Source organism: Passer domesticus, chromosome 2 (genome assembly GCF_036417665.1).
Source record: "Passer domesticus isolate bPasDom1 chromosome 2, bPasDom1.hap1, whole genome shotgun sequence".
Lineage (NCBI taxonomy): Eukaryota > Metazoa > Chordata > Aves > Passeriformes > Passeridae > Passer > Passer domesticus.
The window spans coordinates 6,676,718-6,703,325 of NC_087475.1; the positions used below are offsets into that span (position 1 = coordinate 6,676,718).

Below are 26,608 nucleotides of genomic sequence, written 5' to 3' on the forward strand. Positions count from 1 at the left end.
GTTTTCAATCAGAAACCATTTGATATGAGGGTATGTTCTGGACGATAAATGGAAAAAGTGGAGCATATCCTTTTTTTTTTTTTTCTTTTTTTTTCACACAGCAGACAATACCCATACTTTCCATATAGACAGGAAATGGCTTAGGTTTATATATAGAAATACAGTCTATTTTATATGCATACATAATGTATTGATTTATTTAAAAACTGTCACTGTAATTGGTTGAAGCTGCAAAATTGATACACACCTATGTAAATACTTCAGTGCAGCCCAGAAAAGACAAATCTGGAAACTTTAAGTGTTATTCCTTGCCATCAGAAGATCTGATTCCTTGCCATCTGAGGGCACGACACACATAGTGTGAGGGTCATGTGCCATTCAGCAGTCACTCAGAGCCACCAAATCTGCTCTGTTCAGCTTCTGAGTGCCCTAACTTACAGTCCTACTTGATTCCTACAGTATCTTCTCACAGCTGTGTCTTCTCACCACCCCTTCATCCCACAGCTCCTAATGGGGCAGCAGATTTTGTTCTTACTGACACAACAACCAGTGGGGCTGGCTCCCATTCTGGCTCAGGGCTGTGGAGTTCTGCAGTCCCATATTCCCTGGCTACCTGCCACTTTTGGCTGGAGCTGTCCACTGTCCTCTTCTGTCTCTGGATTGGAAGAAGATGCTCTACATTCCTCAGCAGTGGGGTGTGTCCGTAGCAGAGCACTTTTTTGCACAGCCGCGTATTGTCTGTAGCCACCCCTTCCCCAGGGGAACAACACACAAAAAAAACCTTTCCTGAGAGGGGCACAGTTCCCAGACTGTAGCTCTGTTTGGATTTCAGGGGTTTTTTCTGCATCTTTGTGCTTCTGTCCCTGAGATATGAACATTGGGAAGGTGATGAGCTGCTCCCAGGTTTCTGGAGTCCAGGCTGCTTAAGGAGTCAAGGAATCCCTGCTTTATCAGTGCTGTTCTGCAGTTCAACAGAGCTAAGTAACTTTTTGAATCTAAAATCTTGCAGAAGATATTTGGATTGTTTTAAGATGATCTTCCACTAAGCTGAGACTCCAGGAGTTAGGAAGGTTAGGAGCTACGTGTTTAAAACTGTGTTCAGTTCAAATTGGATGAATTCCTGCTCACCAGACTATGATCCACAGTCAGGCATTATGGTCAGATTATTTAATACATTAGCAAAAGTGAATTTGATGGACATAGCTACCAGCTGGACTGTGATCTGATAAGGCAGTCGCAGAGAAGACACAGTAATAGGCCAGAAAAAAAAAAAATCTCTTTCAGGCACTGTAAACAGATCTGTGTTTACTTTATTGCAAAGGGCTTTTTTTTCACTACCAACATGTAATCTTTCACTTGACTTAATATGTGTTTGATATTGTTTGTTTGTTTGCTTTTACATATGCTACATCCCTTAATGGGATTCTTCAGCCTTGTATTTTGTTCCGTGTAGATAACAAATTTCTCCAATGCTTCCCTTTAGATTTCTCAAGCTCCACATGGCTGCACTGCTCTTTTCAATACATTTTTTCCCCAGCTGTTTTTTAATAAGGCAAGAAGTACAGTAAGAGCACTTGGCTACTTCCTTCTGCAACCATTAATGGCCATGGTAGGCAAAGACTCACAAACCCTGTTACAGATAAGAAAATAAATCTCTCTCTACCATGAAGCTGTAGTGTAAGGACTGAAATACTCTCTAAGCCGTAAAAGTTGAACTTGGAGTGAGGAGAACTCCAGCCGTCACCTTGCATATTTCATTTGTTACAGGCCATCTGTGTGCATCATCAGGGATCTCAGGAAAATATTACTCAGCTGTCTTTTATCTCTGTCTAGTCTAGCTGGAGCGTGGGTAGCAGAATACAAAGAAACAGGTTCCTACCCTCAGCCTGATGATAAAAGATGCTGGTAACCTAATGGAAGCAAATGTTCTGTATTGATTAATAACACAGGGCTATAACCCGCTGGATGTGCTGTGCATGGAGCAGAGTTTGGAAAACAAGTAATGAGTTTCTTCCTTCCTAATAAGCTCTTTATTAGTTGTTGAAGTGGAATGTGAGAGTAGAAAGTAAAGCTCAGGTATCAAAAGAAGTGGTGATGACGGGTTGAGGGGGGTCACTTGTGAAAACAGTGGAAATCAAATCAATTAGGCCTGTCAGCTGGAAAACATCATGGGGAATTAACACTTGTTTGTCTGGATTCCTGCAGCCGGCACAAAAGTGCACAAAAAGAAAAGTGTATTCAGGTAACAAAGAAAGTGTTGTACTAAAACTGTGGTTTCACTAAAGGAAGAAAAAAGGTGTTGTGTTATGTAAGACTTACAGCCACTGACAGATGAAGTGAGTTAATAGGATACAATTTTAAAACCAGCAATGAGCTTTTACCCTTCAGAAACAAATGCATCTGCTCAGCAGCAATGGAAGGAGGTACAGGTCCCACCTCCATGAACTTTAGGGCTCATAAAGAGTAGAACCTGGCAGAGCCCTGTTGAAAATGGTGAGATTTTTCCTGGTTACCATGAAACTGGAATTACAGCTGGTGGCATAAATGGAAAAGGCACACAAAAAAATCCAGGGAATATTTGGATCATGGGGCTACAAAGGAAGGAAACCTGGGGGGCAGAGACCTTCCGGAGTCTTTGGATGTCAACCTCATTTCTGGTTTGTTTTGCTTTCTCTCACCTCAAGTTTGAAATATACTGAAAGGCCCTTCCCTCTACTGAAAAAGAGTTGTTTAGTTTTGTTTTGTTTTTCATATCACACTTCAGGAGAGAAAAGATGGTGCCAGGGCAGTTACAACCACAGCTTCTACTGGATCAGTGCCTGGCTGAGGAAAGCAGGAATTCAGGTCTATGGTCTCCAAGGCCTCTGACTAAACTCATTCAAATTTGGACACAAAAATTAACCAGTGGGATACATTGGCCCTGTTCCCTTTTCCTCTCCTAACTATGGCAGATACCAGGGAGTTCTCCCCAGCCCCTGCCCCTGGTGCTGCCAGAGGGGTCACCACCTGCACAAGGCAGGGATGCCCTCCTGCATCAAGCTGGACTACGCAGAGCCCACACAGAATCAAGCCTCAGCCTGCCAGATGGACTGATCCCATGGGTGCTTTTTATCACTGGTTAATTCCTGTGGGTTCTTCTGAGACACCCCAAATTGCCAAGAAATACTGCAGGAATAAGCAATAGGATCAAAAAGTTTCAACAACTTGCACTTATGTTAAAATAGAAGGGAACTGTGAATAACTTCTTTATCTTTTAAACTTGTGTTACCATTTTTGATTTTCATTGCTATTTTTTGAAGCAAAGTAGTTGCGGTAGCTTTCAAAGTCTGACTGGATTCCAGAATTAAAAAATGCAATTGTTCTTTCCCTGTTCCCCTGTTTTATGCACTGACTACACATACACATTCTTGGCACACAATGCAGCCTTTAAAGTGCACAATTTTTAATGCAATTAGAAAAAGAAACAATTCCAAATGACAGGAATAAATTAAAGGAATGGCTTGAAGGTGCAATCACAAATGGCTTAGTACTTTTTATTCAGAGGGAATTGTTTCATGAAAAACATTTCTTCTGACTGTCTAGCAGTTTTTGAATCACCTTGTCCAGTGTTTCAAGAGTCATGGCCATCCCTAGCTGTAGTCTGAATCATTTTATTTGTAAAAATGCGTATAAACATTTTTTTTTCCCTATACTTGGGTGAAATAACAGAAGAGAGAAGTGTTTAATTTTTGTCTTTGTTACTCCAGCCATTGAAAAGCCCTGGTCATTCCTGCTTTCACATATTTTATTTCACAATGAAGTTGGGATATTAAGTTAAACAACTTACACATTTCAATGCAAATAAAATATAACAAAGCAAGAGCTACTTGCTGCCCTTTACAGATCAGTGGTAGGGAAGGTGTGGAAAGCTATTTGGAGCTGCCCCTGCTCACCCCTGTTAACACATGCACGCTTCCTTAAAGGAGTGATTACACCTTGCTGTTGGCAGTGCAAAGCTTAGTAAATCTTTACATTTTCACTATGAAAGAAGGGAATTTCCTCTTACTTCTGTGGGCAGCCAGCCAGTGAAAGGTGATGGGAAATACATGACATCCAGTTCTGTCTACCTTTCATCTTTCCTGTTCACAGATGCATTTTGAGCCTGACATGCAGGTGTAATTAAAAACAGGTTGATGCCATGCACAGCTCAGCAGATGCACACAAAATTAGTACCTGCTGTGAATCCAAGTACTTTAGCTTTTATGAAGCAGCCAGGCATTTGCAAATTGTCTCTTGTAACTGCAATAATATGAACATAAGAATAAAGTGGATCGTGTGGCTTTCACTAACACAGAAAAATGGCAAACACTTTCCTCATTAGTACTCAAAGCTATGTAATCCTAACTATTCATGCTGATGGTTTTCAAATAAGCTAACACTTATGCACTGGTGCATTTCACACTTAAAAAAGAAAAAAAAAATCCCTCTTTTCCAACATTCCCTGCTCATGTAGGCAGCGATGCAGACCTGTATTCTCCAGCTGGCCACTGCTGTGCTGAGGCTGGGAAGGGCTGGTGCTCTGGTTTGCCATGATCTTTAAATGCATTTCTAAGGAGGATTCAGTTCTGCAGCCTACTCACTGGAGGCGCTGTGCTTGGCATGCCTAATGTGGCTGCCACACCTTCTCTTCCCTAAAAGTCCAATGAGGAGAGGCAGATGCAGGCAGGAGGCGCTTGCTCTGCAATTGCCTGGTCCTGCCCTGCTGCAAATGATGAGAGATTCTTGCCAGGAGGGGATTCCAGGTGAGGACACGCATCAAAGTGACAGGGAGCAGAGGATGGGACCATAAAATTTGATGGCAGTGGAGCTTTCAGCTGCAGTACTTCACAATGATGCCACGCTGGCTCCTCCCTGGCAATTGGCAGCAAGAAAAACACAATAAAAGGAAGATCCATCTCTTGCCTGCCCCACCAGAAGCTCAGCCAGGTTTTGTTGCTTTCAGTACTGGGGCAAAGTTGGCTACTAAACTTCTCCCCACCTCAGTTTAGTGATCCCAGACCATGAGTAGGAGCAGTGCTTCACCTCTGATGAGCGCAGCAGCATAAATCTGTTCAGCTGCACATTTCAGCTCCGTGGTGTCAGACAGGCATAGTGAGAGCTCCAGAGTCCAAGTGCCACCACTCCACTCTTACAGCAGTGCCACTGCCCACGCTCCATGTGAGTCAGCTGTGGGAGGGGAGAATTAGGCCAAACATGTCTGGGCTGAAGCAATGATTTAATCAAACTGCTCCTTCCACCTCTGACAAGTGCGTTTTTATGCTTCGTGGTGTTTAGTTTGAAGTTGCCAGTTGGAATTTTTCACACCTGTGGTTTATTTAAGTCCTTATTCTGCTATAGCTCTACAGATTTGAGACAATAAATGTGTCCTGTAGAGCTGTGAAGTATTAGGTGAGGGAAACATTTATGTGCAGGTGATGGGAATAAATGAATGATGCAGGCACTGCTACATTTTCTATTACTTTCCAAATACAGACAACTGCTACCCATGACCTCCTAGGTCAGAAAACCACTTTTAAATGCTGTGAGGAACTCCTGGCGGAGTCCTCAAAGTATTCAGTGTGTGTTCTGGCTATTCATGCAAGAAAATTTTTCATACCACTTATAAATATTCCCAAGAATGATCACATGGGCCGATTGTGTTCATCAGGAACACTTAATAAGAGAAAAGGAATGAATTCAATTTAATGCAATCACACCTGAGATCAAAATCTACTTAACAGAGAGGAAATTAGAAAATATTTACAGAACAAAAATTCCAAAAATAAATAGGAAACTCGCACTGGGAGGAAAAATAAAAAAAAACAAACCAGGCAATTCTAGATCAGACTGCAGGAGAACATTGCCATACCTGAGAAGTGGAGTTACAAAGTAACCCAGAATTATTTTAGACAGTACAGTGGGTTTATCAAGACTTTAATCAACAGGTAAGCAGGAGATGATTTTTTTCTTTTTCAATCATTAGACATTATTGTAATAGTTTGTTAATCATTCATTTTCAAAAATCCTGGCTTCCTCCAGCAGTTTAAGGTTAACCAAAGAATAAGCAATTGTATCTATTTGAATTACCTTGCTTCAGACATAGTCGAGTTTCCATTGTCAGGGCAGCAAGAGCCAAACACTTCCAGCTTCTATTCTCAGCTGTAACAATTCAAATTGATTACTCCAAAAATTTTAAAAGAACATAAAAATAAAGCAACACATTATATATTTTCTTGTTATATAATTTTCTTTAAAGGCATTTTATTCAGAACAGCTGTGTCCCTGCTACTTTCCATGACTGTCCTGTTCATCTCACTTGCACTATCAAGATAAATGATTTTTAGATATACATGGCTGGACCTTGCATTGAAACAGGCTCTAATCCCCATGGCCAGAGATACCATGAATAACTGAAATACCAGAGAATGAATAGTTTCACTAACCATGTTTTGCCTTAAATAATCAGAGCACCTGGTAGATCCACACACATTTAATTAATTTGCTGTTTGCTCCATTGCATAATTAACCATTTCATTTCATTGCCCTCTGGTTTTGCTCACTAATTAATTATTTCTCACTATTTCACCAATCGGCTACTCGTACATTTCTTGCTTTTCCAGATACTGGGTTTACCTTTTTCTTTGTTATCTCAGCCTTCCTCCCTTTTTTGTTCCTGCCCAATTTCCATTCCTCTTTCTGTCCTTTCTCAGCTGTTGCCCACTCTTTGTCTCAGCAGTGGAGTGCCCAGTGGGGCACAGCCTCTGCCCCCAGACAGAGGGACCTGGCTGGGCACCACGTTCAGGTGTTGGACAGGGTGGGGACCTCACTGACAGAGCAAAACCTGTTTGGAGTGTGGTGGTCCCAGGACACAGCATCATCCTGGCTGCAAATTATTCATTTCCAGTTGTTAAAGCAAACCTAGCTGGTCTGGGGAGACTTGATTTAGGATAAATGCTGCTTGCAGTTGTTTGAAATGGGAAGGGTTTGGTGACTTGGGGATTTTCTATTCCTAAAACAGGAACTGCTCTAACTGATGTCTTAGACTTACTGTTAATTCTTCATGGCATCCTGCAGGTTACTAAAAAGAATGCTGTATGAACAATATAAGAAAAAATTATCTAGGAAATTAGCTCCCGTGGGTACACACAAGTCTCAGCTGATGCCTGGAATACAGATTTGTTTCCTCTCTCCTCTATGAACTGGTGTGCTCATTGTCCAATCTGGGTTCACTTAATTCTCCCAGAAGTCTTTAAAGCTATTTCTACTAAACATTTTGGATATTTTTTTTCTCACAAACTGCTTTAGTGAACTTGCACTCTCTGCTGCAACCCATTCAGTCAGCAAGTTTTAGGAGTGCAATGGTGACTTTGAATTCAATCTCCTGATGTTGGGCTCTCATTATCTAAGTGTAGCCAATGCTTTTTATTTCTGTGAAAGCTTGTTTGGATTTCTGTCTGCCCCACTGTGCTCTGGTTTAGATTTCTTGTCTGAATGCTGTCCAGAATCCAGTGCTTACGCTACCATTCACCATATCACTTTTTGCTAATTGCTCCCATATTTGAAGAAGTCACGTGTGCCAAATTGCTGGATTGTGACTGCACTCTCAGGCGGCTTCTAGCACCTCCCCAAAGAGGCAATTAAAACTCCAAACAGTGCAGGGACAGGAAAATTGCCTGTCAGAGGCTCTGGGGGTCACCCGACATTCCTTCAAAAGTGTCATTTTTGTGCGTTTGACCTTTCTAAAAGAGGGAATATTTGTACCGCTAAATTTTCCTCTTTCTTCCAGCAGACTGGAAGCGTGTTTTGGATGATCATTGCTTGAGAGGATCGGGGAATGTTCCCTCTGATGGATGGGACAGTCGTGGCAGCTCTGCCCCGGTGGTGGTTCAGTGAAGCACTGAAGTCAGCTCTTCATTTCATGGATGTGAGGAGCACCGCTGACCTCAGCAGGACTGCAGGCACCTCTTGATCCTGTCACTGGCAAACTGGTCCCAGAGACAAAGAAATAGCTCAGCTTGAGCTGAATCTGCAGAAGAGATCAGTGTGTAACTGCGTGTCTTGATGAATTAAGCAATTTTCCTTGAGATTGCTCCTACAGGTTGGTACCATTCTTGGAAAAGGGCAACACAGAAGCTCTGGAACACAGAGCAAAGTCAGGCCTGGTTACTGCTTAAATCTAGTCCTAATTAGGAGCTTTTTGTTCCTAATACTGAATAAAAGGAAGAAGAATCCTTAATTCAGTATTCTACATAACAACAGGTGAATGTAGCAGGATGAAGGCAGATGACATTTCTGGAAACACAAAGAACCTCCTGTGACTGAAGGAGCATCATTAAAAGCAGTAAGAATGGTGGTTGCAAAATCAGTTGAATATTGGATCACACGGGAATTAATTTGCTTAGCTGTAACAGAGGAACTAGTGGGAAAAAAGACATAAAATCCTCTTTCTGCCCTGTGCTGATGAGAATCACTGAATAGCTCCACATCATGTCCTCGGTGATTTGGGAAAAGCATCATTAATGCTGGGTGAGCTCTGCACCCCAGAGCACCCAGGATGGGTGATGTTTCCTTCATCTTCCAGAGGAGCCTCCTCTGGCTGCAGGGAGACACCAGAAGTCCTTAAATGTCCAGTGAAAGCTTCTCCATACAAAGCTTCAGTCATGTTACACCTGAACACATGTTTTTGGACATCTGTCTTCCATTGAAAAACAGAAGGCTGAAAAATGTTTCTGAGTCTTTGGAGGGGAGAAGGGGAGGGAAACGACAGAGGATGCAGCTTTTCCAGCATCAGGATTCTTGAAACAGTTCTCCAGCAGGGTCAAGTGTCTCATTCTTTCTCAAGACCTCATTTTTATGCTGCTTTATATTTACCCAGGCTCCTTCCTGCACACAGGGAGCTGCTCAGGCTTGGAAACAGACACATGTAAGACAAATTGTTCAGTACTGGGTGAAGAGCTCCATAAAACCCCAACAGCTTTGGGTGCTCTAATTTGCACCTTGGCAAAATATATGTATCTATTCGCACTGAAGGTGGGACTGACAACAGAAGAGCTTTCCATAAAGAGGAAGAATGCCTTCAGGGAAAGGGGGAAAAGCTGTTTTTCATGTAAAGTATTCCACTTCTCAATTTTGTAAACTGATAAAAGGGTGGACAGCATGGGCACTCAGCAACTAATGGGAAAGGTGAGGCTCTTCAGAGCTCAACTCGTCCCCTGGCAGCAGAAATGGCCCTGTTTGCCAGGTGCCAGCCAGCAGGTGCAGAATGTCCCAAGGCATTCTCCCTCAGAGGGCCACCAAAATCCCCAAAGAGGACAGCTCCGAGGGGTCAGCTGTGCCTGAGGTCCACACATCACCCTCAGGTGTCTAGAAATAGGGGGTTTTTTTTGTTTATATTTTTTTTATTATTATTCAACCCAAGTTTGCCAGATATTTGAGCTATTTCTTTGTCTCTGACCAGTTTGCCAGTGACAGAAGAGAGGAGCAGCAGTGGCTGGGTGACCTGGCCCTGGAACAGGCTCCGTGCAGGGCTGCCACAGCCGATCCCTTTGGCCACTGCTCCACCAGCCCTGCAGAGGAAATGTGAGGAGTGAGGAGCAAGGGCAGATTTTTCTGGGCTCAGTGGCTTTGAGACAGCACCTGGCAGCACAGTGCCCACACAGACAGCAGCCTTCACAAGAAGTTGGCTCTGGCCCACAGCAAGTTCTGAGTTCTCCCAGGCAGAGGGTCCAGGCAGTGAGCATCTTCCTGAAGGGATGTTTTTGGCATAAGGGGAATGTGGATGGAAACAGCTCTGATTTAAATTGCCTAAAGTAGTATTTCCTGGGGAAAATAACTCCAGTGAGGTTTGTCTGCAGCCCTGTTGGGGGAGATGCCTGTCACTTAGGCAGAGGATGATGCTGTGTGTGGTTCCTCCGTAGTTTGTGGCAGATTCTTCCCTCCCTCCCTGCCCTGGCTCCTCTCTGTCACCTGGTCATCAGTCCCAGGTCTGGTTTGCTTTTCTTCCCCCCCTGCCAATTCCTTCCTCTCCTGCTACTCTGTACCAGCAAATCGAGGCAGGTGAATTGCTGAATTTTACAGAAAATGGCCACTGGCACTGCACCAGGGACCTCCCTCACCTCTGGCTGCACTCAGTGCCTGTCAGGTCTCTGGTGAGGGTGGGAGGGGGTTGGGGGGAGCAGCCAAGTGAAGTGCTTCAAGCTGTGAGACATTTTCTGTTTATGTTGCAGGCCAAACCTCTTGGATTTGAACCAGAATGGCCACTTTTTTTTCCCTTCTTTTTTTTTTCTTTTTTTCTTTATCTTTTTTTTTTTTTTTTTGAGGCAGATATGTCTGTGGAGAGCAGGAAAGAGTAGCACATATCCTGGTTGTGGTGTTCTCTCAGGGAAAACAATAATGTGAAGCAACACACTCCCTGCTGCAGGCTGCACATTGTCCTGCTCCATGGGAACAGTGGCTGGGACAGCTGGCATCGCTCCCTAAATAGGGAGCAGCTCTCTGGTGCAAATTCACCTCTGCACCACCAAAATCACCACTGCCACGCTGCTTCAGATTTTCCTTTGGAGGGGCAGATTGCTCAGAAGGAAGTAGCAAGGCAAGCCCAGTGTCATGTGGAATAGCTGAAATTCCTCAAGTTCCTTTTTGCCAGGATTTCAAGCTGTGAAAGACACATGATCTCCACTGCTTGAGACTTTAACTGAGGATTTTCCCCAACAGAGATGGATAGGTAGCTGCACAATTTTTCTCTTTTTTTCCTACATCTGAGTTAAATCATTGTTAAGGCCTGCATTTGGAAACAGTAACCTCAGATGGGGTTTATCAAAAGGAATATATGACTCCTTACCCTCAGGAACTGATCTGCCCTACGATCACTTTTAGAGGAAAATACAATTAATTCAAATTTTTTCACCTTTTCTGCCATTCACATTGTTCACAGCACCCCATGAAACAAGGGGTTGAGATCCAGTGGCCTCAGACCCCTTATTGCTGTATTTGGTCTCAGTCAGGGGCCAGTAACAAGCTGTATCTATAAATCTCTCTTGTATGCCTATAGCAGGAGCTGCTGTCCATTTTCACATTGATAGGGGATGAAGTTTAAATACTGAACAGCTTCATGCTGATATTCACTGATTCATCAGAAGCAGATGAGGTGAGGAAAAGAGCAGTTTTATTCCTTGCCACATCAGTGGTTTTTTAATTGCCCAGCCCAGTCCATCAGGGGGTACCTGGTAAAATGAAGAGGCATTGCCATTTGAGGGGAGAAGAAGGTTGTCAATAATTTGTGGACAGGAGTGTTGAAACTGCCTCTTAAATAAAGTTAGAGATCAGCAACCTTTGAGGAGATGGCGAGAAGATTTGGATTTGAAAAAAAACAGCTGTAGGAGGCACCAAAGGAGCATGGTGTAAATGCAGGTTAGCATGATTTAGCAAGAAGACCCTGTGACTCTGAGCTCCTTGGAAGAAAATGGGGTGTAATTTACTTTAATTTATTTATCACTCATGTCTTTATGAACCTTTGAAATTCTTGTTATCTGTTCCAGATTTTTTTTCCCAGATAAGTATTTCAATGAACTTAAGATCACAGTTCATTTCCAGATCATTTCCAGATAATTAGCAAACAAAGGCATTACACATAGAATTCCTTCTCCCTGTGTGTCTGGAGCACCCACACAAAGAGCCAACACCTCTCTGCAGTGTCCAAGGTTTCCATTTTCCATGCCTTTGCTTCCCAGGGCAGCTTGAGAGCTGATAGTGCAGGGACAGGAGGAGAGGAACTGTTTCCAGGTGACCCCATGCGAACCAGGGCAGAAAGGAACATCCCTTCACCTACAGAAGGTTTGCCACAGATTTCACTCAGGGCCAGGATTTTACTCAGGGTCTGTGAAGCTCTTGGCTGGCCTGAGGATTTGAGTGCTTTTGGAGCACATTTACCGAGCATGAATAACCAAGTCAGCAACGTGCAGCTGCCAGCTCAGCCATGGGAATGCAGGATGAGCTCCCTGCTGGGTAAAAATAGGGCAGGTAAAAGCACAAGGAACCACGGTGCTGCCGCAGTTATTTCAATTTTACCCAAAGCTTTGAATGCAGCCAATTACAGCTGGTGAAAAGCAGCTCTATCACCTCCATTTGAATTTTTTTTTTCTTCTAATGCAGATATCTACAGCTTTGTATTATTGCCTTAATTTTGGAAATGAGAAAGGAGAAAAGAGAAGGAATGACACTTGTCCCTGATGATACAGGCATTGTCAGACCCATGAGGGAGGCTCTGAAATGCCTCCTCTTACTCTTGTTCTCATTCCTCTGGGTTATAAAGATGTGACAGATACAGTACATGTTCTCTTCTTACACTCTGCTTAGCAAAATCAGACAATTAGGAAGACTCCTTGAACATGAAAACTGAAGACTGAATGATCCAGGAATGTACTATCTGCTGTTTTCTTTATTTTTTGAATTTTAAAAGTGTTTATTTAAACTCTGAAATAAATTATCTATTTGTTACCGGGTTAAATCTTATTTCATTTCCTCAATTCTTCTCTCTTAAGGCTTTTTTTCCCAGCTTGCATTACATTGGATAACGTTTGGAATTAATATCACATAATGTTAGTCTAAAAATACATGTACCATTATTATTATCAAATAGAGATAAGTGTGCGTTGCCAAGTAGAAAAGAAAGCTGTGAAATATAATGCCATGTACAAGTATTTTTTTCATGATCTTCCAGAACATGAAGGATAGACTTGGGCTGCCAGATACTCATTTCTGATGGATAAATGCAACTGTGGTTTCCATAGCTATGCAAGGTTTTGTATAGCACCCATCACCACGGTACCCAAGCATCTGTTGCTGCTGCTGCTGCATGCTTGAGTCCATGGAACACTGAGAGAATTAAATGAAATAAATGAAGAGAAGGTCCCTGAGCCTGGCCACCCAGAGTGTGGAGTGACTTGGGCCAGGCTCACCTGTAAAACAGGTTGTTTGTTAATCTGTCTTTTCACAGCTCTGCAGTTGCTCAGCTCCTTTTTCTGGTAGCACCTTTCAGGAAAGGTCTCCATGTCTCTCCCACAGCCCCAGGACAGGGCTGGTCAGGACAGGGCCACCCAGGCCCTCAGCTCTGCACCAAGTCACACCAAGGCTGCTCCCTGCACTCTCACTGCCTTCTTTAGCACCTGTGGATCCAAAGACCCCTCCCACTTGAAATCATAAAACCATATCTTTCTTGGAAAATGCCTTTAGAATCATCCAGTCCAACCACTAACCCAGCCCTGCCAAGTCCACCACTAATCCATGTCCCTAAGAGCCAAGTCTCCAAGTCTTTTAGATACCCCCAGGAATGCTGACGACCACTAACCTGGGCAGTCTCTTCTAGTGCTTGACAACCCTTTCAGTGAAGGTATTTTCCCTAATATCCAACCTACACCTCCCCTGGTGTAACTTGAGGCCATCCCCTCTTGCCTTATTGCTTGTTACGTGGGAGAAGAGACCAACCCCACCTGGCTACAGCCTCCTGTCAGGGAGCTGCAGAGAGCCAAAGGTCACCCCTGAGCCTCCTTTTCCTCCAGGCTAAAAACCCCCAGCTCCCTCAGCTGCTCCTCACCAGATCTGTGCTCCAGACCCTTCCCCAGCTCTGCTGTCTTCTCTGAACACACTCCAGCATCTCAACATCCTTCTTGTCTTGAGGGGCCCAGAACTGGACGCAGTATTTGATGTGAGCATTTTGTGTCTGGGATCACTTTTAGTGGTTTTCTTCCCTGGTCGTTCTAGCTGAAGATCTGGTATGCAATTGTCAGGCTTCCATCCTCTCTGCACTACAGGAAGTGTTAAGTGTTGGGAATTTGGCTTTCCCTCTGCAGTTGAGATCCCTCTTTGGCAGGATCCCTCTTTGAAGATTTATTCAGCTTTTTCTTTTCTCCAGGAGATTTCCTTTATCTTTAATCAGGGAGGTTTACATCTTCCTTTTACCAGACCACTGGTTGTTCTCTCCCTTTTAACAGCACAAATATTTCTTTGGGATGGTCTGATGCAGTTTTTATTGGCTCAAATATTAAATAATTCCTGTGCTATCTCATCCTTGGCTTTACTTTTTGATGATGCAGATGCTCCCCATACTTGGAAGGCAGCATCTGAACTCAGAGCAAAATCTTCCTCTAATGCAATACTCAAGTTGTATAAGAACTTGTGCATTGACAACTTGATTTTATGCATTGGGAGCAAGAGAATCAGGGGTGTAAGCTTTTAACTCAGCTGTGCCTGAGACCAGGTACAAGAACCAGAAAGAATTTTGAGGCATTAATAGGGCCTGAAGTAACCTGGTCAGGTTTTTCTCTGAGGGAGATTTAATACAGCTCTACGTGAAGATGGCAGGATCAGGTCTTGGAAGGTGAACAGCAGTGTCTGCTCATCACACTCCTTAGTGACAGAGTCATAGAATGGTTTGGATTGGAAAGGACATTTAAAAGTCATCTAGTCCAAGCCCCTGCAATGAGCAGGGACAGCTTCAACAAGATCAGGTTCCTCAGAGCCCCGTCCAACCAGGAGGTCACAAATTCACAGATCCTTTCAGACTAGCACTACCACTAATGAAGCACTACCATCATCTCTCAGCACCTCTTCCTTCACCCACACCCTCCTTCTAGTTGATCTGCCACAAACCTTTGCACCAAAGTGGTTTGGAGACGTGGAAAAAGTCAAAACTAACTCATACAGACACTTCCTTTCAAACCTGTCCAGTGCCCTGCTCCAATTCAGGGCACCACATGTGCTTGAGAAAGGAGATGACATGAGGCTAAAAACTCACAGCTGGGACTGGAAAGCTTCACTTCTCCCCACAGGAGCCCTGGCTAATTCCTGGTTTAAGGGAGTTGTGAAATTGTGCCATTAAGGATGGGTTAACTGGCTTTTGAGTGCTGAAAAAAACCCACATTTTTGCTGAGCCAGGCCAAGTGTTTCCTCATTAAACTCTGTTGTGTGGCTCCGTCTTACTCTGGATGTGTCACATTATCAGTCTCCAGTCCCAACGCTCCAGTCTTTTCATCCATGTCCTGCAAATTATCTGCAGGACTTCAGGGGATGATTCTTATCCAGCCCTTTCAGAAGGACATCCATTTTAGTGGGGAGAAGTTACACCAGGCATTTGTAGTACCAGGTTTTTTAGCTGACCCATTTCCTCTGGTTTTCTCAGCACATTGTCATTGGTTTAATAAAACCCCATTATGAGAGCTGGATCCTCTGATTGCAACGATCAATTTTGTATTCATGGATTCCTTTACTGTTTTCTGCAGTTCTTAAAAAGTCTGGCTGAATGTGGGGCAGGAAAGGGAACTCTGCAGTGCTCTCTTTTAAACTGCACTAGCAAATACTGTAAAAATCAGATTCTAGAACTTTCTGTAAAATCAGATGTTTTTGAGAAAAGCCTGGAGCCTCTGCTCACAGTCCGAGTGGGTGGATGTCCTGCAAGAGCAGCAATTACTGTACAATAAACTAGTCAACATGTCTTGTGTAACTAGCATGAGTGTTTATTATAGGAATATCACCCGTGCTGACAGATGAGGCCAGGAAAACCACCCTTCTCCACGCACACATGGGCAGACAGGAGGGCTGTGAGGATGCTCCACACGAGCACCCCCCAGCTCCAGCTGAAATCATGCTCCTTTTCCTTCACTCAGCACCCACCACGAGCCTGGAGATGGCTGATTTTGTGGGACAAATTGAAAGGGGACCCAAAAAATCAAATTATCTTCTCAAGCCTCTGCCTGCCTCCCGCAGGGCAGAGACTGAGCAGGGCAGAGCAGCCGTGGGCTGTGGGCAGGGGGTGACCCAGCTCTCCCTGTGCTGCTGCAGCACTGGCTCAAAGAGCTGTCCAGGGCAGCAATGTCCCTTCCATGCACTCCATTGTACTCACATCCCCCTGGTTTGCTCAGGGGAGGGGGCAGAATCCCTGCTTGCCACTTGAAATCTCACTTGAAACTTGAAGGGATGAGTGGGAGAGAGAGAGAGAGACACTGTAAAACAAGCTGGCATTTAAATTTGTCAATTAAATCTGCAAAGATTCACTACCTTGGATTTTTGCTGCATCACTCCCTAGTTTTCCTTTTTCAATGCCTCTGTCCTCTTGCCTTCTGCAGGTTTTGCAACAGCCTCCTGTGCACACGCTGTCTTACAGAGCACCACAGATAATTTTCTGGTTTTTATTAGCTTTCCAAAAACACATGTAGCTGGGCTCCTTCACTTCGGCCCCCCTAAGAGGGTGTCTATTGTAAAGCTAACTTTTTCATTCATTTGCTCGTAGTGGGAATATTTCCTTTGAACAGCAGGCATGTTCTGCTAGAAAAGTCCCTCTGGGAAAATATGAAGCTTTGAGAAATGTTCTGTCCTCCCTCAAAGAGGTCCCATCTGAAGGCAGACCACTTCTACTGCAATTTAACTATCAATAACCACCCCCTGCTGTAGCAGTATCTGCTGAAGCACCGAGCTCTGCAGCCATTCATAACTTCCAGTGAAATGTAAGCAATTAACCCGATTTTAATGTTAGGCAGGTATGTTACCAACAGTCATCTGTAATCCTTTAACATTCTTGTCAGTGTAAATCACCTCGGAGGCAGGGCAGCCCCCTTCCTAAGGAATTTCAACAAATGCTGAGTTACTAGTCAAGGAGCAGAGAAATAACTTTAAAAAGGAATATATACCTCAATATTTTTCAATAAAAAACTCAAAGAAACAAACCACACACAACCCAAGACAAAAGCTTTCATTTAAAATAAATTAAAAATGTAAAAAGGTTTGGTAATACAGCTGTCCAAGAGAATGATTCCAAAGAAAACCTTTATGGGATTTTTTTTAAGGTAACTAAATTTCATATGATTGCACATGATTAACTAAATATTTCTGCAGATTTGGAGTCTGAAACACATTTCTAATTTTGAACCCAAATATTTCAGTTGCTCAGAGACCACGTAGGTGCATGGGATCCAAGTAGGTTCTGGATGAGGGAAATACAAAAGCTTTTCTTTCACTCACTTTCCAAATCCAAAATTCAGGCTTCTGCATTTAGGATTGAAACCCCAAAAAGCATTCTCCTACATGTCTGGGCTCTCCCAGATGATGCCTCCAGTGCACAAGAGTACCCCAGCAGCACACGAATTCCCACTGTGTGCACAGCTCCTCTCCCACTGAACCCACCCCGGGGAGCTGCTCCTGCAGAGGGAAGGGATCAGGCCCAGCTCTATTTTCAGTGTCACCCTGGCAACCACTTTCCCCTCCATCTGGATGTCACATCAGAGAGATCCTGCCACCTCTGAGGTTTAACACAAGCCTTACAACTTCTGGGGAGGTCTCACAGCCCCAGCCCCAGAGACTGAAGAATATTTTGCTGCACACCTCCCTTCTGGAAATTTGGAGTATTTAGCTTTCACACATAGAAAACCAAGAAAATGGGACATACTTATACTTTAAAAATTGGAAATTGAGAGGATTAATTTAGGGAGGGGTTGTGATTCTAAGTTTACTCTGGATAGTGGAATGCCTGAGGTTAACAGTACTGCCCCAATTTAGAAATTTGAATTTGTATTGATGCCGCTAATAAGAGAAATGGATTTTTTGTATGTTTTACTGGGGTGCCTATGAGGGAGCCATGTAATTTAGCCAGCACAAATATCCAGGTTTGTGGGGTGGGAGTTTAGCCTTTCTGGCTGGACAGGTTCCCCAGAGCAGTGTCTGCTCGCTCCCCTTGCCCAGCCAGCCCCAGCACTTCTGCTCCTGCAGCCACCCACACCAGAGCCCAGTGCTGGCCACCCCCAGCCCTCCCTCTCCTCCAGTGGCAGTGGCAGCAGCATCAGCACCCCTGCAGGCAGGTGAGAAGAGAGGGATTCCCCTGGCATTTTATTCTGCACTTATTTTTGCTTTATTGTTGTGCTGCTGGTGCTTCATAAGTCCCAGTCCCTCAGAGCATCCCTTGCTTGCAGAGTCACACAGGCTGGAACACCTCTGAGGCCATTCAAGATACGAGGACTGATCCTGAGGCAACCAAAATCACAAAAAAAGATCTTCACTTGTAATTATTTTCCATGGCCAGAGCTGCACAGTGCAGAGCAGAGAGGGCAGCATATGGCCTCTTTCTGAGGCAAATGTTGCAGCTGCCCATTGCACAGCCTTAAAGTGCTTTCCACCCAAGCTGCTCAGGGTGTTTTGGCCTTGTTAAGTACTATGATGCCCATTTTAAAAACGGGCAACCTGTGGCCCATGGGGCTTCCTACAGCCACACAACTTGCCTAAGATACCCTTCAAACTGCAGGAAAATACCATATGCCTTCAGTTCTGTCTTTTCCTCCCATTGGCTGTTCTTTCGTGCATATCTGAAAGAAAAAAAAATAGAAAAAAATGTACAAAAACAACCATAACTCCATAACTTAGTCAAAGCAATTATTCTCCCACGATATCAATGAAACACTCCCACAGTCCATCACTGGGTCCACAGCCTCCCATCTGCCACTGCTGGCAAAGGAAATCAGCAATTACTGGAAACTCTAAGGAACTGTGCAATACCAGAGGTGAGAAAGCAGTGTGTGTGTCTCTTGCTGCCTATAAAGATGGGCACAGGAGAAAAAAGTTCTTTGCTTTTCATCCACTGTGATCTCTGGCCAAGTTGCCAGTGCCTGGGAAAGGAAAACTGACATTCCACTTCCACAAAATCAGCAGGGTCACTCCAGGTCTCTGGAGCTGCTTTTGCCCATCCTCAGGGACAGAGAGAAGTGGGACAAAAGCAGGGTGGGTGGGAGGAGGATGGCTCAGACACCTGAGTGTAGCTGGGAGGTGCCCAGCTGGCAGTGACTGGTGCTGGCAGCAGGTGAGGGAGCCTGTGCTGCGAAGTTCTGCTCCTGTGTCACTTGTCAGGGCAGTATTTTGGGCCAATGTAACAAATAAACCTCATTACAGGTGGATCTAGAAGACTGATCCACATCTAAGCTTTCCATGACCATGGAGGAGTCTCATCTCCCATTCAATTCTTGTCTTTGAATGTGGGTAGCCACTGGATCAGATACATGTGCTGTTCTAGACCAAAACTTTACCTCTATCTCTCATCTTGGGAAAAAAAAAAGAAAAAAAGACAAAATCACCTTTTAGAGAATTAATTTACAGACAGATAATTACTAGTAAAGCCAATAGAATCTGAGTGGAATAGGAGATTAAAAATCCCCAGAATTCTCTTGGAAGTATTGAAAAAATATCCTAAATATAGAAAGAAATTTCCATTTAAGATGACATTTGAGATTCACTGCAAGAAAGAAAACAAACCCAAATCAATCTTCCCTGTAAGATCATCAATACAGTTGCTTCAGATTAATGCTGATAGAACTGAAATCTGCCTTCCACCCATGTAAGAAATCTGTGATTAGCAGGTGGGAGATCACACACAGTTCTGCAGAAAATTTATGTATTAAAAAAATAAAAAAATCAGCAATGGAACAGAGCTGGTTAGTTTCCCATTCTGGGTTTGTTCCCAGTAGCACTTATGCAAAATTGTGGGTTTTTTTCCTCCTTCAGGCAGATTTTGGTTGTGTGAAGCAGCACAACTTGCCCTGGAGAGCTCTGCAGAGCAGCAGCAGCCGCCTGCCACGAGCTGCTCTCCTGCAGGTCCTGCTGCCCCTGAGCATTGCCACAGCCAGGGCAGCAGTGAGCAGCACTCAGGGCGAGATGTGCCACCCCTTTCCGTGGTGCTGGAGGTGGGGAACATGTGGAGGAACATTTTCTTTCGAGCAGAGGCAGATGGAAGCAGGCACTGAACGGAGAGAACGTTTCTGATGTGCTCCCACCAAACCCACTGAATGTCTCAATGCCAGGATTGCACTGAATTTAAAGGAGAGGGAAAGCAGTGGAAAAGCAGAATGCCTGAAGGGTCTATCAGATCTGACACTCCAAAAATATGGGAGACAAGTGGGAGAAATGTAAGCCACACTTCACTCCATGTCTGTAAGCAATGAGTGCTGGTGAAAAAGGACACAGATCTTGCTCCTGACAGTAACTGGGTCTGATATCTTTGATGTATTCAAGTTTCCAGTTTCTCAAGCAGAACAGGATAGTAGAAATTTAACAATCCCATACTCCCAACACAATGAAACATGTAAGACATTTCTAACAGATTTATAACATGAAGGTAGAAAAAGGAAGGAGTAAAAGTTACTGATCTAATGATTAATCTTGTCACATGAGATGTCTCATGGATTATGGAGAAGGGATTATAATTTAAACATGAGGAAAAAACCCAGCTTTGAGGGTGGGCAGGAGAGCCACATTCACCTTCAGGAGAGGGAGTGCAGATGGGAGAGCATAGTGCTTTGCTGCCAGGTGTCTGCTCCAGGAGCCCCAGCACCAGCATGGTTGTGTGGCTCAGAGGCACCCAGGTCATCCCCAGCACAGCACAGGTGCTGTGACACCTTTCAGCAGGTGTAGGAACTGGTCAGAAGGGCCTCTAACTGCCTGTATCAAAATAATTATACATATATATATATACACACACATAGTTGTTGTTGCATTGTGTTTGGTTTTAGATAGAGGATGAAAATGGACGGTTTGGAATTTTTCCTCTGAGGCCTTGGTTTCAGAGACCGGGAGCCTGAATGAGGTTGCAAAATGAATGAGTTGAGCACTCACAGGCTTCTTGCATCTCTCATTCTCTCTCTGGGCTCTGGTCCCCCTTCCTCCCCTGCAGGGGGTGCACCTTGCAGTTTGGGAAACATTGCTGTAGGATAGAAACTGGAAGGTAGGCGAGGAGCTGGAGGCTGTTACAGGGAGTGTTTGACAGGGTAGGAAAATAATGGAGCAATCTGCAGTAATGGCAAGGCAAATTTTGTTTTGTTTTGTTTGTTTTGTGTTTTACTCTGTGTAACTCTTTTGCTATTTCATTGAATTCCCAACCTCTCCCTCTCCGGTATTGCTCCATCCCTCCTCAGCCATCCCCTTAAGCCTCCCACTCACATGTTCATTAAGGATTAATTATTTCCTTTGCACTCATCCTTGCCAGCCTTGGCCTTCCCCACATGTTCAGAGCTTTACCAAGCTCCTTCACCTCTGCACCACCCAGCTTCTGGTCACTTAGAAATCCCCTCTTTGAGAGACAACAAACCTCTAGCTACAATCCAGCTAGCCAGGACCATTCCTTCTTTCCTTCCCCCAGGGCAAAACCACCACTCCTGTCTCAAAGCCAGGCCTTCCCTTGACCTTGACACTGAGCATGTACTGCCCCATCAGCCAGGAAGCCTCTCATCTCTGCCATCAGTTCCATAAAGGGGCTCAGAAACCCTTCTATTCTTGTTCTAGCCCTAGCAGACTGAAGAAAGCAGCAGGACATCCTACAAGTGGCCTTTATCAGATCAGGTCTAGGCAGAAGCTGATGCACTCTGTGCTTGGGCAGCCCAGGGATGCTCATCCTGAGGGGATGATGCAGCCAAGCTGCTCCAAGGCACTGTGGCCACCCTTGCTGTCATGCAGGTATTCACCAGCATTGACCACATTGGATATTTCAGGATAAACACCCCCCTTGCCCCCAAAAACCCAGCCCAGCCCACGCCAAGAGCCAGTTTGAATAGCTGCAGTTCTGGCTTAGTTGGTGGGGCTTGGTCCATCACCTGTACAACCAAAGTGCAATGCAGCTTCATGAAATAAAGCTTGTGTCTAGGGGAAGGCTGGAAGCAGGAGAGGGGAAGGCACAAATCACCCAGGCACAGAGAGGAAGAAATAATGAGGAAAGCAGGTATTTATAATTTTTTTTTCCCTGCAAGGACACCTACACCTTACCCACAATGGGAGAGTGTCAAACACTCAGAGCAGTTAGAACTGGGGGGTTGGGAGGTGGAATTTTTGCCTGGCTCTTTCTCTTTTAACAGAAGTGTTACTCCATCTCACTAGCTGAAACTCAAGGAGCCTCCTGAGAAAGAGGTAGCCCCTCCACTGCCACTCAGGATGAATGCATTCATTTAAAGACAAAACAAATGTGTTTGTCCTTGAAACAACTGTGACTCTGCTGGCTGGAAGAGCTGTTTGCATTTAAAACAGTATGAGAGTGTGAAGTGTGAAAGTTATATATACAAAGACTAGAGGAGAGCAGCCTTTCCTCCTTATAAGGAGAATATTTTTTGCTTTTTGTTTGCTTTTTTTTTGTTTGTTTCTTTTTTTTCATTTGGATCCACACATCACCAGGATAGCAGGTACTGATCGTGTTCTTCCTTTGTGTCCCGAAACGCAAGAGGGTGTTTGCCTAAACATGCAAGCACAGAGGCAAGACTTGTGTATTTTATATAGGAAACTGCTTTTGTTTGCTGCCAGTAGGATACACAATGTGCTCTCTACAGGGGATCAAGATGTAGGGTTGTACAAACACCAAGCAGCAATACCTTACATAACCAGCCCCAGGGGAGAGCTATGTGTCATGAGGAGAAACAGTTTTGCCAGGAAAGGTAAAACACAAGAGGCCATGCGGAATTCATGGAAGAAAACAAGAGGCTGGTGGAAAACACAAACCCAAAGAAAACAAACTCTCAGAGCAGATTATCAGCAGGCAGAGGCTCAGTCAGAGCAGGTTCACAGTCAATTCACTGCTTATTGCAGCCTCTGCATCCCTAACTCTGCCCTCCTGGGACTTGCCATGTTTGCCAGCAGCAGGCAGGTGGGAAGGCAGTGGGCACCAGCCTCTCCCACCTGGGATGAAAGGATAGGGATGCTGCAGTGGTGCTGGAGATGGGACCAGCTCTGGGCTGGGAGTAAAGGTCCACTGGCTGCGTGGTTTGGGGGAGGGGGTTGCTCTAAGGCTGGTGGGGAGCCCAAGGATGGACAGAGCCCCCGGAGTAAAGTGCTGGGCTTGGAAGGACCAGGGATCTTGGGGACCTCTTAATGCACCTTTGCTCCCCACCAGGGGACTGCCTGGGTGTGGGATGAGAACAAAGCACATTGGGCTCCCCCTAAGAGGGCTGTTCAGAAAATCTCTGCTCCCATAAAAAAACACTGGGGACCTCACAATGAAAATAACCCTGTAAAGACATGGCATGGTGGAAGTTTTGCTCATGAATGAATGGATAGGTTCCCCCATGAGTGAACTGGAAAGAAAGACCCTCTGGGAAGAGAGGGAGACTGGATGAAAGAGTGAAATGGGCTTGTAATTTATTGATAGCCTGAAACTCTGCATGCAAGAAGGTCACTGACTGCTGGGCCTGGCAAGAAATACAGCCAGTTTTTGTAAACCTGAATCAAGAGAGCACAGTGAGAACATCACTGACCCTCCCTGAAGCTGTAGATACTCCCTGATGCACCAACGACAGCTTCTTGCATTTTAAGCCACCCCATTAACACTTATTTGTCTTTGGGACACTCCAGGACATCAAGTGACTTCTTGAGAGCCTTGCAGACCACACGGAAAGCAGGTGCAGGAAATCAGCCTCACCAGTACTGTCTATCCAAAAGGAAGGAATTAGGGCCTAGGAAATGAAGAGCATTCCTTCTCCAGCTTCCCACTAGCACTGCCTCCAAGGATGATCTCTCTCTATGCAGATGTCTTGGAAATACAGGACACTGTAAGGAGCTCAATGTCTTAACCAAGATATCAGCAAACATCCAAGCCAAGCCCAGTGCTCTCTCTGATGATGTTCAATATTCCTGCCACTTCACTGAGGGTCTTCCACCTGACAGAGCCCCTTTGCTGATGGTCACTGCAGAATTCTGAAGAAAAGATGGAAAACCTGGTGTAAGCTGGGAGCAGCAGTGAGCTGCTGCGCTGTGTCTGATGCTAAGCAGGGAGATGGGTTTGATTTTTATAGATGTCTTTTGCACTTCAGAAAAGTACTGTAATTGCAGATACCAAACTGAGTAAGAAATAGCAGTTCTGCTGCCAGTGCAGACGAAACACTCCCCAAAGCCTGTTATTAATAGAAAGGCAGGGGCATTGCCAGCAAGATAAAAAGGTCAGGGAGAACTTTTAGCCATTTTCCAATTAAAAAGGGAAAAAAAAAAAGAAAGGAAAGTCACTCTAGACATATTCTGAGGTGAAGCAGAAGTCAGAGTGAACTTGCAGGCAGTGAATCCAAATGTCCTGAAGACCAAATCTGCAGAGAGCAGGGACACCCTGGCTGGCTCCCTGCAGCTGGGAACAGGGAGTGCCCTGCCCTGAGCAGGAGGTCTGTGACCTGGGCTGAAAGCACTGAAAGAGCAGGGGAATTTCGGTGCTCCTGCTGTTGAAAGCAGTAGAGCTCTGCTGAGGGCTCGAGAACAAGTCAGGAGATACTCCAGATCTGCCCCTACGCCTTCTCTGTCTGTGAAAAATGTTCACAAGACTCAAAGCCTCAGAACTGGCAGAATTTATTTTGGTAAAAAAGTCAACAGTTGCATTCCAAAGTTCCCAACCCAAAAATCTGAAGGAGTTCCGGGGAATAAAAGAATATCCTTGCTCAAAAGATGCATAACAAATTGTATTTAAAACATCAAAACCACAGAAAAAGACCATACAACAAACCCTGTGGAGAACAGATGCCTAAATAGAATTTCAGAAAGAATTTCTATATGAGGATGGTTTTGTAAGAAGTGATTTTGCTACTCCTTTGCAGTATTTTTTGTTATGTATAGGTTTCCTGAAAAATGAAAATATGGAACCGACATACCCTCCACCTTTTTCCTAAAACTGCTTTTTTATTTTTTTAAATAGCATTAACTGAACCAAATAACACTGCTTTATAAATAAGTAACACATACTTTTAATGAACTCTATGGAACCTGAATTCAATTTGCAATCACAGAAATATTTGATCCTGGATTTGGCAACTTGAATTTATGCTTGCAGGTCAGACACAACCATTAAATCTTTTCCAGAAGCGTTTCAAGTCCTGAGTTCTGTGGTATTGGTTTAAGTGCTTGCAGAAATGGATCATAATATACTTCTGAAAAAGGATTAATTGTTAATCTGTTAGGAAAAGGTGTTTGAACTACAATTGAAGAATAATTTTCAAGCATGTAACACTTTCCTCTGGCCAACAAGAGAAAATCCTGAAAGCTTGAGAGTGTTTTTTAGAACTTTACCTCAAAACCTTGATACTTTGATATTTTGTCAGGACCTTGGTAAAAGAGATGTTCATTATTTTAAATATTTTAGAATGAAACCTTAAGAAATTATTACTTCAGCTGTATTCCTTGATTCCTTACTAGTTGTAAAACTCAAATTGAACCCATGCAAACTGAAATAGTGACTGAGAAATCTGTGAAATGTAAAATACATTTTAACCTCCCAATAAAAATCTATAATTATTTTTCCATTTTTAAAGCACTGCAAATGGATTAATAACATTTCAGAATTATAGCTTTATTTCTATCTCCATCAAGGCAGTAGAGTATGGCTGATAGGATGAAAAAAGTGTTTCCTACATTGGAAAACTTTGCTCTTAACATAAAAACGTGATAAGATGGAAAGATAATTTATGTTGTTCTATGATTTAGTTAAATAATTTATCTCTTTCAAGATATATATGATATTTTAAGGAGTTTTATTCCAGTGTGAACAATTTTTGATAACAGATTACATGAGATGCCAACATATCATTAATGGTCAGTTTTCCTTTTGATATAAATCACTAAAATTCTATCATGGAGACCATTGAGTGTGAGACATAAAAAATATTTGTATAGTTCTTTGAAAAATAAGTGTTTAATCGGTATGTTTTAATCTTGCACAATTGAGAAAGTATAAACATAATAATTTAAAAATAAGTAAAATGTCAGATGCTCAGTAAATGCTTTTTAATTTATAATAATGTAGTTCATATTGTACATTATACAGCATAACATTTCATCGTGGAATAATTTTCTCAAAAGATATTTTATATTCAAATTCAAAACAACCGAACAAAGTGAAATTTAAAATCCTGTTTTTTGGGAAAAAAAAACCCAATCAAATTCTGTAACAATAAATGTGGATCTTTTTCATACTTTTCCCTTTCAAAATTTACACTATATTTGTTTGGGGTTTGGGTTTTTTTGGTTTTTTTTTGTTTGTTTTTGGTTTTTGTGGTTTTGTTTTGTTTTGTTCCTCCCCTTCATGCTCAATGACATTCTCTTTTTAATTCATAGAATCACAGATCATCAGATGAAAAAAAAAGCTAACATAAAGACAGGCAAATTGCCAACAGTCTTAGGTGGTTTTCACTGTTTAAAATCCTGAACTGTGAACACTCTTAAAACCCATAAATGACTGGTTTGGGAAGTGTTCCACGTAGGCTGTAAAGGAGAGGGATGTAAGGGAAATGTAAGGCTTTTTTTCCCTAGAGTGAATGGATGTCCATTTTCAGATCTGTGCCTCATGTTCTTTGATCTGCTCTTTCTTTTATACTTTATATAGTACAAAAAAAAAAAAGAAAAAGGTAAGAGAAAAAAAAGTCCCAATGTGACCTGAAATTGGTTGGAATCCAAACAGGTCACCTGTGCAAGGCTGCTTGCACCTTGACAAGGTCCCCCCCGTCTCAGCGATGTGGGAGCAGCTCCCAGCCTCTCGTGCAAGTCAGGGCAATTCTGCATTCCCTGAGCTAAACAAATATTGCATGAGGTACAGCTTGATGGGGACTTAGGGGTG

The 26,608-nt window shown here is 43.6% G+C and overlaps 1 protein-coding gene and 1 long non-coding RNA gene across 6 annotated transcripts in view; one reads left to right on the plus strand and one right to left on the minus strand.

The window, feature by feature from the left end:
* Window positions 1–12,330, plus strand: part of LOC135293073 (cAMP and cAMP-inhibited cGMP 3',5'-cyclic phosphodiesterase 10A-like) — a 123,550-nt gene extending 111,220 nt beyond the window's left edge. For 3 of the 4 annotated variants that reach the window (XR_010355237.1, XR_010355270.1, XM_064407089.1), the window contains one exon: window positions 7,808–12,330. Coding sequence is in view for 1 of the 4 variants with exons in the window: in XM_064407089.1 (XP_064263159.1) it covers window positions 7,808–7,829 (22 nt within the window). In the remaining 3 variants the exon portion in view is untranslated. Of the gene's footprint in view, window positions 1–7,804 lie in introns of all 4 variants that reach the window. The other variant, XR_010355243.1, reaches the window with a different exon arrangement.
* Window positions 1,575–26,608, minus strand: part of LOC135293167 (uncharacterized) — a 40,012-nt gene continuing 14,978 nt past the window's right edge. Inside the window, exons 2-4 of one of the 2 annotated variants that reach the window (XR_010355293.1) lie at window positions 18,310–18,362; window positions 6,106–6,177; window positions 1,575–5,205 (exon numbers count right to left, since the gene is read on the minus strand). This is a non-coding gene — a long non-coding RNA (uncharacterized LOC135293167). Of the gene's footprint in view, window positions 5,692–6,105; window positions 6,178–18,309; window positions 18,363–26,608 lie in introns of both variants that reach the window. The other variant, XR_010355290.1, reaches the window with a different exon arrangement.